Source organism: Mustela nigripes, chromosome 15 (assembly GCF_022355385.1).
Source record: "Mustela nigripes isolate SB6536 chromosome 15, MUSNIG.SB6536, whole genome shotgun sequence".
In the NCBI taxonomy this organism is placed as follows: Eukaryota; Metazoa; Chordata; class Mammalia; order Carnivora; family Mustelidae; genus Mustela; species Mustela nigripes.
The window spans coordinates 8,663,001-8,676,041 of NC_081571.1; the positions used below are offsets into that span (position 1 = coordinate 8,663,001).

At 37.3% G+C, this 13,041-nt stretch overlaps 1 protein-coding gene across 1 annotated transcript in view; it reads right to left on the reverse strand.

Moving 5' to 3' along the window:
- LOC132002948 (phospholipid-transporting ATPase IB-like) overlaps window positions 1–13,041 on the reverse strand; it is a 247,455-nt gene that overhangs the window by 144,720 nt on the left and 89,694 nt on the right. The window contains exons 21-22 of the mRNA XM_059378234.1: window positions 7,981–8,065; window positions 6,366–6,505 (exon numbers count right to left, since the gene is read on the reverse strand). Coding sequence (XP_059234217.1) covers window positions 6,366–6,505; window positions 7,981–8,065 — 225 coding nt within the window. The remainder of the gene's footprint in view (window positions 1–6,365; window positions 6,506–7,980; window positions 8,066–13,041) is intronic.

Here is a 13,041-nt window from a genome sequence, read left to right on the forward strand (position 1 = left end):
CAGAAATAAGACTCACACAAATACAGTCAAACAGTCTTTGACAAAGGACTAAAGGCAATTCAACAGAGAAAAATTAGTCTTTTTCAACAAATAGTGTTGGAACAACTGGACATGCATGTTTAAAAAATAAAATGAATGCAGACACTGACTTTACACTTTTCATAAAAATTAAGTCAAAATGGATCACAGACCTAAATGTGAGATGCAAAACTATAAAACGACCAGAAGATAAAAGGAGAAAATCTAGGTAACCTTCAGTTTGTTGATTATTTTTTAGCTACCAAAAGCACGATCCATGGGGAAAAAATGATATTTAGACTTAATTAAAAACATGTTCTGTGAAAAATACTGTTAAGCTATTAAGAAGACAAGCTACAAACAAGGAGAAAATATTTTCAAAACACCTATCTGATAAAGAACTTGTAAACAAATATGCAAGGAACACTTAAAACCTAACAGAAAATAAATAAGCTGATTAAAAAATGGACAAAAGGTCTAAGCAGATACCTCACCAAAGAAGATATACGGGTGTCAGTAGTCATATGAGAACATCATACATCATCAGAAAAATGCACATGAAAACAACCATGAGATACCACTACATGCCTATTAGAATGTCCAAAATCCAAAACACTGACAGCACCAAATGCTGGCAAGAATATGGCGGAACAAGAACTCTTATTCATTGCTTGGAGGACTGTAGAGCCATTTTGGAAGAGAGTGTGGCAGTTTATTATAAAGCTAAACATTGTCTTATCACATGATTAGGCAGTCATGCTTCTTGGTATTTACCCAAATGAGCTGAAGACATATTCACAAAAAAATATAGACTTGAATATTTATAGCAGCTTTATTCATAATTACCAGAACTTAGAAGCAACCAAGATGCTTTTCAATAGGTGAATGGATAAACTGTGGTATATACAGACAACAGAATAGTATTTTTAAAATATTTAAAAACAACTATCATATGATCTCCCTGATATGAGGAAGTGGTGATGCAACATGGGGGCTTAAGTGGGTAGGAGAAGAATCAATGAAACAAGATGGGATTGGGAGGGAGACAAACCATAAGTGACTCTTAATCTCACAAAACAAACTGAGGGTTGCTGGGGGGAGGGGGTTTGGGAGAAAGGGGTGGGATTATGGACATTGGGGAAGGTATGTGTTTTGGTGAGTGCTGTGAAGTGTGTAAACCTGGTGATTCACAGACCTGTACCCCTGGGGATATAAATATATGTTTATAAAAAATAAAAAATTAAAAGCTCCAAAAAAAAAAAAAAAAAAAAAGAGAGAGAGAGAAATGGGCCATCAGGGTGCCTGGATGGCTCAGTTGGTTAAGTATCTGCCTTTGGTTCAGGTCATGATCCCGGGGTCCTGGGATTGAGCACCGTGTTGGGCTTCCTGCTCATCAGGGAGTCCACTTCTTCCTCTCCTTCTGCCCCTCTCTCCCCACTTGTGATCTCTCTCACTCACTCTCTCAAATAAATAAATAAATAAATAAATAAATAAATAAATAAATAAAAACTTAAAAAGAAATGAGACATCAGTTTATTAAAAGACATGAAGGAATTTAAATGCATATCCCTAAGTGAAAGCAGGCAATATGAAAAGGCTACAAACATGACTACAGCTATATGACATGCTAGAAAAGGCAAAACTATAGAGAGAGAGAAAAAAAAGATCAGTGGTTTCCAGTGGTTCAGAAGGAAAGAGGGAAGAATAGGTGAGTACAGGAGATTTTTGGGACAGTGAAAATATTCTATATGATACTGCAGCAATGGATGGTGACAAGCATTTGTCAAGACCCATGAACTGTACAACAAGAGTGAACCTTAATGCAAGCCATGGGGTTTGGTTAATAATAATGTATCAGCATTGGTTCATTAATTGTAACAGACATACCACACTAATGCAAAATGTTAATCACAGAAGAAACTGTGCAAGGGAAAGAGAAAAAGTATCTGTGAACTATCCACACTTTTTAGGCTCATTTTCTTTCTGAAAACCTAAAACTACTCTAAAACTCTAAAAAATATATATTAATTGAAAAATAGCCAAAGGATTTGAATAGACACTTCTCCAAAAGAAGATACACAAATAATAATTAAAAAAATGAAAAGATGTTCAACATCATTAATCATTAAAGAAATGCAAATTAAAATCACAATGTGATTGTAACTCAATGCTTCATACCTAGTAGGATGGTCATAATAAGGTATAGATGGTAACAAGTGTTGGCCAGGGTGTGAAAAAATTGGAACTCTCATACACTGATGGTAGGAATGTGGAATGGAACCGTTACTTAGGAAAACTAGTCTGACAGCTTCTCAAATGGTTACATACAGCTGCCATATGACCCAGCAATTTCACTCCCAGGTACATTCATAAAATAAAATCAATTAATTAATTAAATCAATAAAAATTTTATTTAAATTAATAAATAAAATAAAATTATTAATAATAAAGATTTGATAATTTAATTGATTAATAAATTAATTTAATTAATTAATTAAAGAATGTGTTCACATGAAAACTTGTATGAGTATTTATGAAGGCATTATTCACACTAGCCAAATGGAAACAACCCAAATGTCCTTCAAAAGAAGAATGGATGGACAATCAGGTATCTACACAATGGAATACGAGCTGGTCTTGAAAGGTAATGAAATACTGGTACATGTTACAATATGGATGAATCCCAAAAACATTAAGCTAAGTGACAGAAGCAAGTCACTGAAGACCACATATTTTATGATTCTATTTACATGAAATACCCAGAGGATGTGAATCTATGGAGACGAAAAGTAAATTAGTGGCTGCATAGGGCTGGAGGAGAGAATAGGAGGGTAACAAAGAGTGAATATTAATGGATATGGGATTTGAAGGAGGGGTAGGTTGAAAATATTCTGTGTTCATTGTGGTGACAGTCTCACAACTCTGAATATACTAAAACCTGTAGATTATATACTTTAAATAGGGGAATTCTGTGATATATGAATGATATCTCAATAAAGCTGCCATATTAGGAAGAAAAAGAAAAAGGAATGCTTCAAAGTCTAATTCATTCAGCCAATATGTCAAATTTATATTTTACCAATAGAGTCGCCCTGGCAACCTGAAAGTTAATTACTTTTGCAGTTATTCTCTAAGCTACGATGTACTTAATGACTATTGAAACAAATGTAGATGTCCTCTTTCTTACTCTTACCCAAAAGGAGAGAAATTTAAATCTTATGAGTGTCCAAAGGAAAAATATTCAAGAGTAAAATAAAAAATAAAATCCAATTCCCTCTAATCAAAACTTATGTATACTTAACAATCTTCTCATGTATCATTTGCCCCATAATGTGTCCACTTCTCATAAAGTACCCTTGCGTGGGGTATCTAGTTCCCAGAACCCGTCCCGACAGAGATGTAATGAATAGCAAGGACTAGTCCCCAGCCCCCCACAAGTTTGACCCACATGACTCAATGCCCAGGATCTCACTACTCCTGGGTGAACTGGAAAACATCCTGTGGGAGAAAGGGAAGGCACAGTCATAAAACATGAATGATATATTTGACAATTTTCATTGTGATTCTAGCATCACAGAGCCTGTCATTTGCCTAAGTGACTCAGGCTAAAGAGATATCCTAGTCATACTAAACACAGACACTGAGTATTTTGATGTCTGTAATTTTAAGCCTCACAGTCATGGAAAGAAGATTCAGTGTTTTGTTAAATAGTACAACAGTAATTTCATAAAGTGTCTAAAACTGATTAGATATCCATCCAGACCTTCCAAGCACAGTGCTCTGCTCATTACTTGCTCTGAGGATACAATCTTTAAAATGTAATATGACACTCATCTAGGTCAAAGACCAGATAGAAAACATTGGCCCATGATCACTCTTCTACCATTTATTACTGCCCTTTGAAGTTTAAGGAAAAGACTACCAAGCAATCAGCATCAAGCCCTGACAATTATACACAGTTATCTACCTTCCTTGGAAAGCAGAGGAGCTCAAAATATTCAACTCCAATATTTCATTTATCTATCCAACTAATTCTTGCTGAACACTGACTGTGTGCAGGCCCTGTGTACATGCTGGAGACTCACATTCAGCCCATGAATGAACCAGTCAGCTTGAGACCATGCCACTCCCTGACCTTGTCACCCACCTCACATAACCTGGCAAAGGCAAACTTACTTATTCTTTGACTTCTTTACCACCTATGACTTCCAAACACTAAAATATAAAACATATCCATTTGATTGAAAAAGAACAGTACAATCTTTTAAGTTCCAGGGGCCAATTTTCCTTCCCTCCTTTTTCCTTTCTTTTTTTTTTTAAGATTTTATTTTTCAGAGACAGAGGGCATGCAGTGGTGTGGTGGTGGGGGAGGTTGGAGAGGGAGAGGGCACAAGCAGGCTCAATGCTGAGCATGGAGCCCGATGAGGGGCTCCATCTCAGGGTCCTGAGATCATGACCTGAGCCAAAACCAAGAGTCAGAAGCTAAACCCACGGAGCCACCCAGGCTTCCCCAGAGGCCAATTTTAATTTCCCAGATGTCTTCCCAGTGTGGGAGCAGCAAACAGCCTGTGGGGAACATGAGGAAGAGGAGGGTTACATAAAAGAGTTAATCCCTTCGCTGTGCTGCGCTGCATCAACAGATGCCAACTGAGTACCCACGAGGGCTACTGCAGCATGTTCCTGCACTTGGCATGAAGCTGGGTTTGAGTCCTAATTTCTCAACAAATGACTTTGGGAAAAAAAAAAAAAAAAAAGATGGACCCAATGATGTCAAGAAAATCCCCTAGTCTATTTGAGTGCCTGGGTGGCTCAGTCAGTAAGCGTCTGCCTTCCGCTCTCCCTTTGTCCATACTTCATACTCTCTCTCTTGCGCAAATAAATAAAAACTTAAAAAAAAAAAAAAGAAAGAAAGAAAGAAAGAAAGAATGAAAAGAAAAGAAAAAGGAAGGGAAAGGAAAGGAAAAGAAAAGAAAATCCCCCAGTCTAAATTTGTTCTGGCCGTGCTTCTACAAAACTGAAATGCAAAGTTCATGGAGGCAAATGACAAAAGAACCCAACCCAAGAAAGGAAGATAAGAATTGGCCCAGGAGCCACAGAATCCCTGAAGCCACAACTAGCAAATTCACAATGATTCTCCAGTGACACTCAACAGTCCAGGGTGCACGAGATCTCTCAGGACAGTAACTACCATAAAATACCATGAGTAATTTAAGAAAATAATAGAAAAATATTCAGTGATTAGGAAAATATTCCCCGTTTACTGTAGAGTGAAAAATTTCATCATTTGAGCAGTATTTTCATGGACAAAAAATTTTTTTTAATTTTTAATTTTTTTATAAACATGTGTTTTTATCCCCAGGGGTATAGGTGTGTGAATCGCCAGGTGTACACACTTCACAGCACTCACCAAAGCACATACCCTCCCCAATGTCCATAACCCCATCATGGAGAAAATTTGACAGAGATTTTGACTGGGGGGATATTTTTACTTTAAATTTTTATGGGAAAAGTTTATGCATGTATATTTAAAACCTACCACGGAATACTACATATACAACACACATATATGAAGAAAGAGATTCAAGGGTTATATACCAGAATTTAGTCATTAGCCTAACATTACAGATGATTATTATTATTAACTATTCTGGCTTATTTTCTATGATAAACATGTATTTCTTTTGGATGGGAAAAGTTACAAAAAGGGGTAACAAAATTGAAGTAATCAGGATTCAGAAATGAAAGAAATATTTTGAATATTGTAAAAGCTATAGTTTATGAATGTTCAGTATAAGGTTTATACTTCCTAGGGAAACAAAAAAATAATTTAAGATTATTTGTTGGGGTGCCTGGGTGGCTCAGTGGGTTAAGTCTCTGCCTTCAGTTCGGGTCATGATCTCAGGGTCCTGGAATCGAGCCCCACCTCAGGTTCTCTGCTCAGTGGGGAGCCTGCTTCCCCCTCTCTCTCTGCCTGCCTCTCTGCCTACTTGTGATCTCTCTGTCAAATAAATAAATAAAATCTTTTTTAAAAAAGATTATTTGTTAAGATTTTATTTATTAGAGAGAGACCAAGCAAGTGAAAAAGCGAGAAAGAGCAAGAACCAGCAGGGGAAGAGGGAGAAGCAGACTCCCCACTGAGCAGGGAGCCCGACATGGAGCTTGATCCCATGTCCCTGGGATCATGACCTGAGCCGAGGGCAGATGCTTAACTGACCAAGCCACCCACGTGCCCCATTTTAACTAAGTTTTTAAAATTGCATCAGGCTATGAAAACACTGATAAGTCTGTGATTTCACATATTTAAGTTGCCTGTAGAGTATACATCAGGTACGTATCAGGTATGTTACCTTTTCAATATATTCATAACATTCTTCCAAACTCTGCATTCTGTTTTGGATAACTGTACTCGCTTTTCTATACTGTGTCAACCACTGCTGATACTCTTCCTCAGATAAATCTGCATAAGCAACACAGAGAGTTCTCAGCCCTGTAACAAAGAAGAGAATGTAAACCAATCAAGACACCAGCGATCAGGGAGGAGTACAGAATTCGAAAACAAAATCCAAGTGTTGTAGGGGTCATGGGAACGGAAAGTCCTTCCCACGGCCTTATCTGATCTGTCCCCTGCTACTTGCTGATCTTATTCCCCACCTTCCTCCTTGCTTCCGGGCCTGTCCCTGCTGATCCTCTTACTTCCGGACACTTGAGCTTGTTCTGCTCTTGACCTGGAATACTTTTCCCTGGTCTTCTTCTCTTCCTTCAGTTTCTGCCTAACCCCATCATGCTCTGTGCCCCTTCTCCTGTGTAATTTTTCTCCATAGCGCTTATCACCTCCTGACATTATCTATCATTGGCTAGTTCCTGCAGGGTGTGAGCGGGGGATGTTTTGTTCACTTCTGTTCTGGAAGCTTAGAGCAGTGCATGGCACTCAATAAATACTCAATAGCCATTTATTGAAGGAAAGAAAGAAGGAATGAGGTTTTAGTTCTTCCAATTTCAAAGTAAGCCAAATAACCATTAAAAGAGCAGAAAATTAATTTAAGTTCCATTTTGCAAAGAAAATATTTTAGAAATTATATTGTACCCTAATATTTTAGGCTAACTGCTGCAAAACCTTCAAATAGTTGAGGGTCCCCTAGAAATTAATGCCCTACAGATAAACTATAGAAATTGTTATTCTGTTTTGAGCTCCATTACAATACAGTTCCTATATGTTTCTACCTGTTGTAAACTGCCTTCAGCTCACATGTATTTTAAGACAGCAGCAAAGGACCCCAAGTGCAACCTTGCAAAATATCCACACTTCCGGACAAGATGCACATATCTGCAGGAAGCAGGATCTTATCAGCTAGACGGACAAAGTGGGATACTGCTTGCAGGTATTATTAGCCTAACTTTTAAAAGACATTACATTTCACTTTTTCAAAACTTCTATAAACCTTTTAATGAATGTTGTTCTTACTCAAAACTCACTTGTGGAATTTTATTTATTGAGATGGGTGACAAGTCAAAACCACAAGGATAAGAGAATGGCAGGTAGGAAAACATCAACTATGTCGGGTTTCTGAATTATATGCACGAAATAATTAACTTTGAAATATACAACACATACTGGAAAAACCTCTCTTTTTCCATCATGGGCCAAGTTCTTGCTACCACAAATAGAAACAGATAATAGATGGCTTTGAAGACAAGGCTTTTGGTTAATGGGAGAACTGCACAGTAAAAACATACTTTTCAATGTTTGCTGGTGGACAGAGGAAGAAAGGAAAAATAATATCTCAACAGGGTGTGTTTGAAGAACTTTTAAGCAAACAGAATGCATTACAAAGTCCCATAGAGGAATGAGCTCCCCCTGCCCACTTATGGGCCGAGTATCAGTGACATGCATTTGGGTTACAATTTTAATATTTAAGAATAGCATTCCAAAAGGAAACAAGATTCTAAATAATTTTCACTTACCTTCTTTGGCAAAATATTCCAGATGGGTTAATGTCTCCTTCATAAAGCGAGAATCTTCTGAAAGTCTCTCATAAATCACTGTATCCTATCCAGAAAAAAAAAAAAAAAAAAAAAGCTCGTGACCAGCAGCTTACATAAGCCTATCAATCCAAATTCTAAATACTGCATTATAATTGTATTGCTATATCTAAGAGATGTGAAAGAACTCAAGCAGCCTCAGGGAAGGCACAATTCCAAAAAGGATACATTACATACAGAGGAACAGAGTTAAGATTTCTCACTGAGACAATGCACGTGATAAGCCAGTGAAGCATAAGCTTTAAAAACTCAAAGAAAAACATTGTCAACCTAGAATCCTATATTCAGCAAAAATTTATTTCAAAATGAACATGAGAGAATATAAAGATGAAATAAAAATATTTTCAGACATAAACAGTCTGAAAAAACTCATCGCCGAGAGATCCATGCTATAAGATATGGTAAAGGGAATCAGACAAGATTATAGGAAATGGAAATATGAGTCTGAAGAGCACTGAAAATGATAATGACCCGAGTCTGTGTGTGTGCATGTGTATAGATACACATATATCTGCATACAGATATGCATATATACATTTTTCTTGTTTTATATTGTAATAAAAAAGGATAATTGCTTAAGAAAACTTAATGACAATGTAGTGTGAAGTTTATAACATTTGTAAAATTAAAATGTCTGACAAGAGCACAAAGATTGGGAGGAGAGAGATGGAAGTTCAGAATTATTGTTCTTATACTACATGTGAAATAGTATAATATCACTTGAGAATAAAATGTAATAAATTGAAGATTCCTACTATAAGACCTAAAACATCACCAAATTTTTTTTAAAGGAAAGAAATTAGAATTAAAAAATACTTAAGTAATTCTTGGAATAAAGGAAAAAAGAAGTGGGACAAATAGAAAATAAATTTCAGGATGATGTATTTAAATGTACCTGTATCAGTAAGCACATGTGTAAATGGTCTAAACAGCCAGTTAAAAGGCAGAGATTTCCAGGATGGAAAAAAACACGCAAACCAATTAAATGTTCCCTAGAAGAATCACACTTTACATATAAAGACACAAATGGGTTAAAGAGGAAGAAGAAGACACACCCTACCCAACACTAACCATAAGTAGCCTGGAATGGCAAAATTATAACCATACAACAGAGATTTCAGAGTAAGGGAAATTGCTGGAGATAAGGAAAATCATTTTGGAATGACAGAAGGGTAGATTCATCAAGAGGAATTAATAGTTCTGAACACTTATGAGTCTAATAACATAGTTTCAAAATGAAGCTAAAACTAATAAAAGGAAATGAAATGATGTAAAAACTAACAGAACTTCAAGATGAAAATCACAAATCGACAATGACAGTTGGGGATTTCAATATTCCCATTTCTATAATTGATAGAACAAGTAAACGAAGAATCATTAAGGATATAGAAGGTTTGAACAACACTCTCAATCAACTTGACTTAACAAATAGTTAGAAACCATCTCATCCCAAAATAGCAGAATACTCGGGCTTTTTAGATGCATGCAAACATTTAACATTAGTTAAGTCACAATATGAGCCATAAAACAAGTCCCAATAAAATTAAAATATTCAAGTAATATAAAGTATGTTCTCTAATAAATTAGAATTATGTTATAAATCAATTAAAAGAATATTTTGCCCCCAAATTTCTAAATATTTGAAAACTAACCCACTTCAAAATAACCCATGAGTTAAAGAAGAAATCAAAAAGAAGCTTGATCTCACAAAACAAACTGAGGGTTGCTGGGGGGAGGGGGTTTGGGAGAAGGGGGTGGGATTATGGACATTGGGGAGAGTATGTGCTTTGGTGAGTGCTGTGAAGTGTGTAAACCTGGTGATTCACAGACCTGTACCCCGGGGGATAAAAATATATGTTTATAAAAAATAAAAAATTAATTAAAAATTTAAAAAAGAAGAAGCTTGAAATATTAGAATATTTTGAAATGAATATGAAGATGCAAATGCAGCACATCGAAATTTGTGACATGCTGCTAAAGCAATGACTGGGAAGATATGTATAGCACTAAACATTTATATTAAAAAGAAAGATCTCAAATCAGTTCTGCCTTAAGAAGCTAGAAAAAGAGAAGCAAAACAAACGGGAAGTAGGCAAAGAATAGGAATAATAAAGCGTAGAAATTAATAAAACAGAAAACAGAGAAACAGTCAATAAAAATCAAATCTGAAAGCAATTTCTTAAGGAAGATCAATAAAACCAATAACTGAAAAAATAAATAAATAAAACCAACAACTGTCTAGCTAGCCTACCCTCAGTCTAGATGGATTTCTGGTAAATTCTAGCAAACATTAAAATAACAAATAATATTGATAGAATGCTAAGATGGTGGAGAAGTAGCAGGCTGAGACTTCTTCAGCTAGCCGGAGATCAGCTAGATAGCTTATCTAAAGATTGCAAACACCTGAAAATCCATCGGCAGATAGAAGAGAAGAAGAACAGCAATTCTGGAAACAGAAAAACAACCACTTTCTGAAAGGTAGGACCGGCGGAGAAGTGAATCCAAAGCGACAGGAAGCTAGACCCCGGGGGGAGGGGCCGGCTCCCGGCAAGCGGCGGAGCAACCGCGCACAAAATCAGGACTTTTAAAAGTCTGTTCCGCTGAGGGACATCGCTCCAGAGGCTACCCGGGGCGAAGCCCACACGGGGTCAGCGTGGCCTCAGGCCCCGCAGGGTCACAGAAGGATCGGGGGTGTCTGAGTGTCGCAGTTCTTGCGGGAATTGGAACGGGAAAGCCGGCTACAGAGACAGAGCCGCCAGTAAGCTCGCAGCTCGGGGTGACCTTGAATCAGTCGCAGGCTCAGTGAGCTCGGAGCGCGGCCGGAGGTCAGGCAGACGGGAGTAACTGGGCGCTGTTCTCTGAGGGCGCACTGAGGAGTGCAGCCCTGGGCTCTCGGCTCCTCTGGGCCGGAGACCAGGAGGCCGCCATTTGTATTCCTGTCCTCCAGAACTCTACAGAAAGCGCTCAGGGAACAAACAACAACTGAAAGAATTTGCAAACACCAAACCAGCTCTACAGGAAATATTGAAAGGGGTCCTCTAAGCAAAGAGAGAGCCTACAAGTGGTAGATCAGAAAGGAACAGAGACCATATACAGTAACAGTCCCCTTACAGGCAATACAATGGCACTAAATTCATATCTCTCAATTGTTACCCTGAATGTTAATGGGCTAAAGGCCCCAATCAAAAGACACAGGGTATCAGAATGAATAAAAAAACAAAACCCATCTATATGTTGCCTCCAAGAAACTCATTTTAAGCCCGAAGACACCTCCAGATTTAAAGTGAGGGGGTGGAAAAGAATTTACATTGCTAATGGACATCAGAAGAAAGCAGGAGTGGCAATTCTTATATCAGATCAATTAGATTTTAAGCCAAAGACTATAATAAGACATGAGGAAGGACACTATATCATACTCAAAGGGTCTGTCCAACAAGAAGATTTAACAATTTTAAATATCTATGCCCCCGACGTGGGAGCAGCCTACTATATAAACCAATTAATAACAAAAAGAAACACATCAACAATAATACAATAATAGTAGGGGACTTTAACACTCCCCTCACTGAAATGGACAGATCATCCAAGCAAAAGATCAGCAAGGAAATAAAGGTCTTAAACGACACACTGGACCAGATGGACATCACAGATATATTCAGAACATTTCATCCCAAAGCAACAGAATACACATTCTTCTCTAGTGCACATGGAACATTCTCCAGAATAGATCACATCCTCGGTCCTAAATCAGGACTCAACCGGTATCAAAAGATTGGGATCATTCCCTGCATATTTTCAGACCACAATGATCTAAAGCTAGAACTCAACCACAAAAGGAAGTTTGAAAAGAACCCAAATACATGGAGACTAAACAGCATCCTTCTAAAGAATGAATGGGTCAACCAGGAAATTAAAGAAGAATTGAAAAAATTCATGGAAACAAATGATAATGAAAATACAAAGGTTCAAAATCTGTGGGACACAACAAAGGCAGTCCTGAGAGGAAAATATATAGCGGTACAAGCCTTTCTCAAGAAACAAGAAAGGTCTCAGGTACACAACCTAACCCTACACCTAAAGGTGTTGGAGAAAGAACAAGAAAGAAACCCTAAGCCCAGCAGGAGAAGAGAAATCATAAAGATCAGAGCAGAAATCAATGAAATAAAAACCAAAAAAACAATAGAACAAATCAATGAAACTAGGAGCTGGTTCTTTGAAAGAATTAATAAAATTGATAAACAACCTGGCCCAACTTATCAAAAAGAAAAGAGAAAGGACCCAAATAAATAAAATCATGAATGAAAGAGGGGAGATCACAACTAACACCAAAGAAATAAAAACTATTATAAGAACATACTATGAGCAACTCTACGCCAATAAATTTGACAATCTGGAAGAAATGGATGCATTCCTAGAAACATATAAACTACCACAACTGAACCAGGAAGAAATAGAAAGCCTGAACAGACCCATAACCAGTAAGGAGATTGAAACAGTCATTAAAAATCTCCAAACAAACAAAAGCCCAGGGCCAGACGGCTTCCTGGGGGAATTCTACCAAACATTTAAAGAAGAACTAATTCCTATTCTCCTAAAACTGTTCCAAAAAATAGAAATGGAAGGAAAACTTCCAAACTCATTTTATGAGGCCAGCATCACCTTGATCCCAAAACCAGACAAGGATCCCACCAAAAAAGAGAGCTATAGACCAATATCCTTGATGAACACAGATGCGAAAATACTCAACAAAATACTAGCCAATAGGATTCAACAGTACATTAAAAAGATTATTCACCACGACCAAGTGGGATTTATTCCAGGGCTGCAAGGTTGGTTCAACATCCGCAAATCAGTCAATGTGATACAACACATCAATAAAAGAAAGAACAAGAACCATATGATACTCTCAATAGATGCTGAAAAGGCATTTGACAAGGTACAGCATCCCTTCCTGATCAAAACTCTTCAAAGTGTAGGGATAGA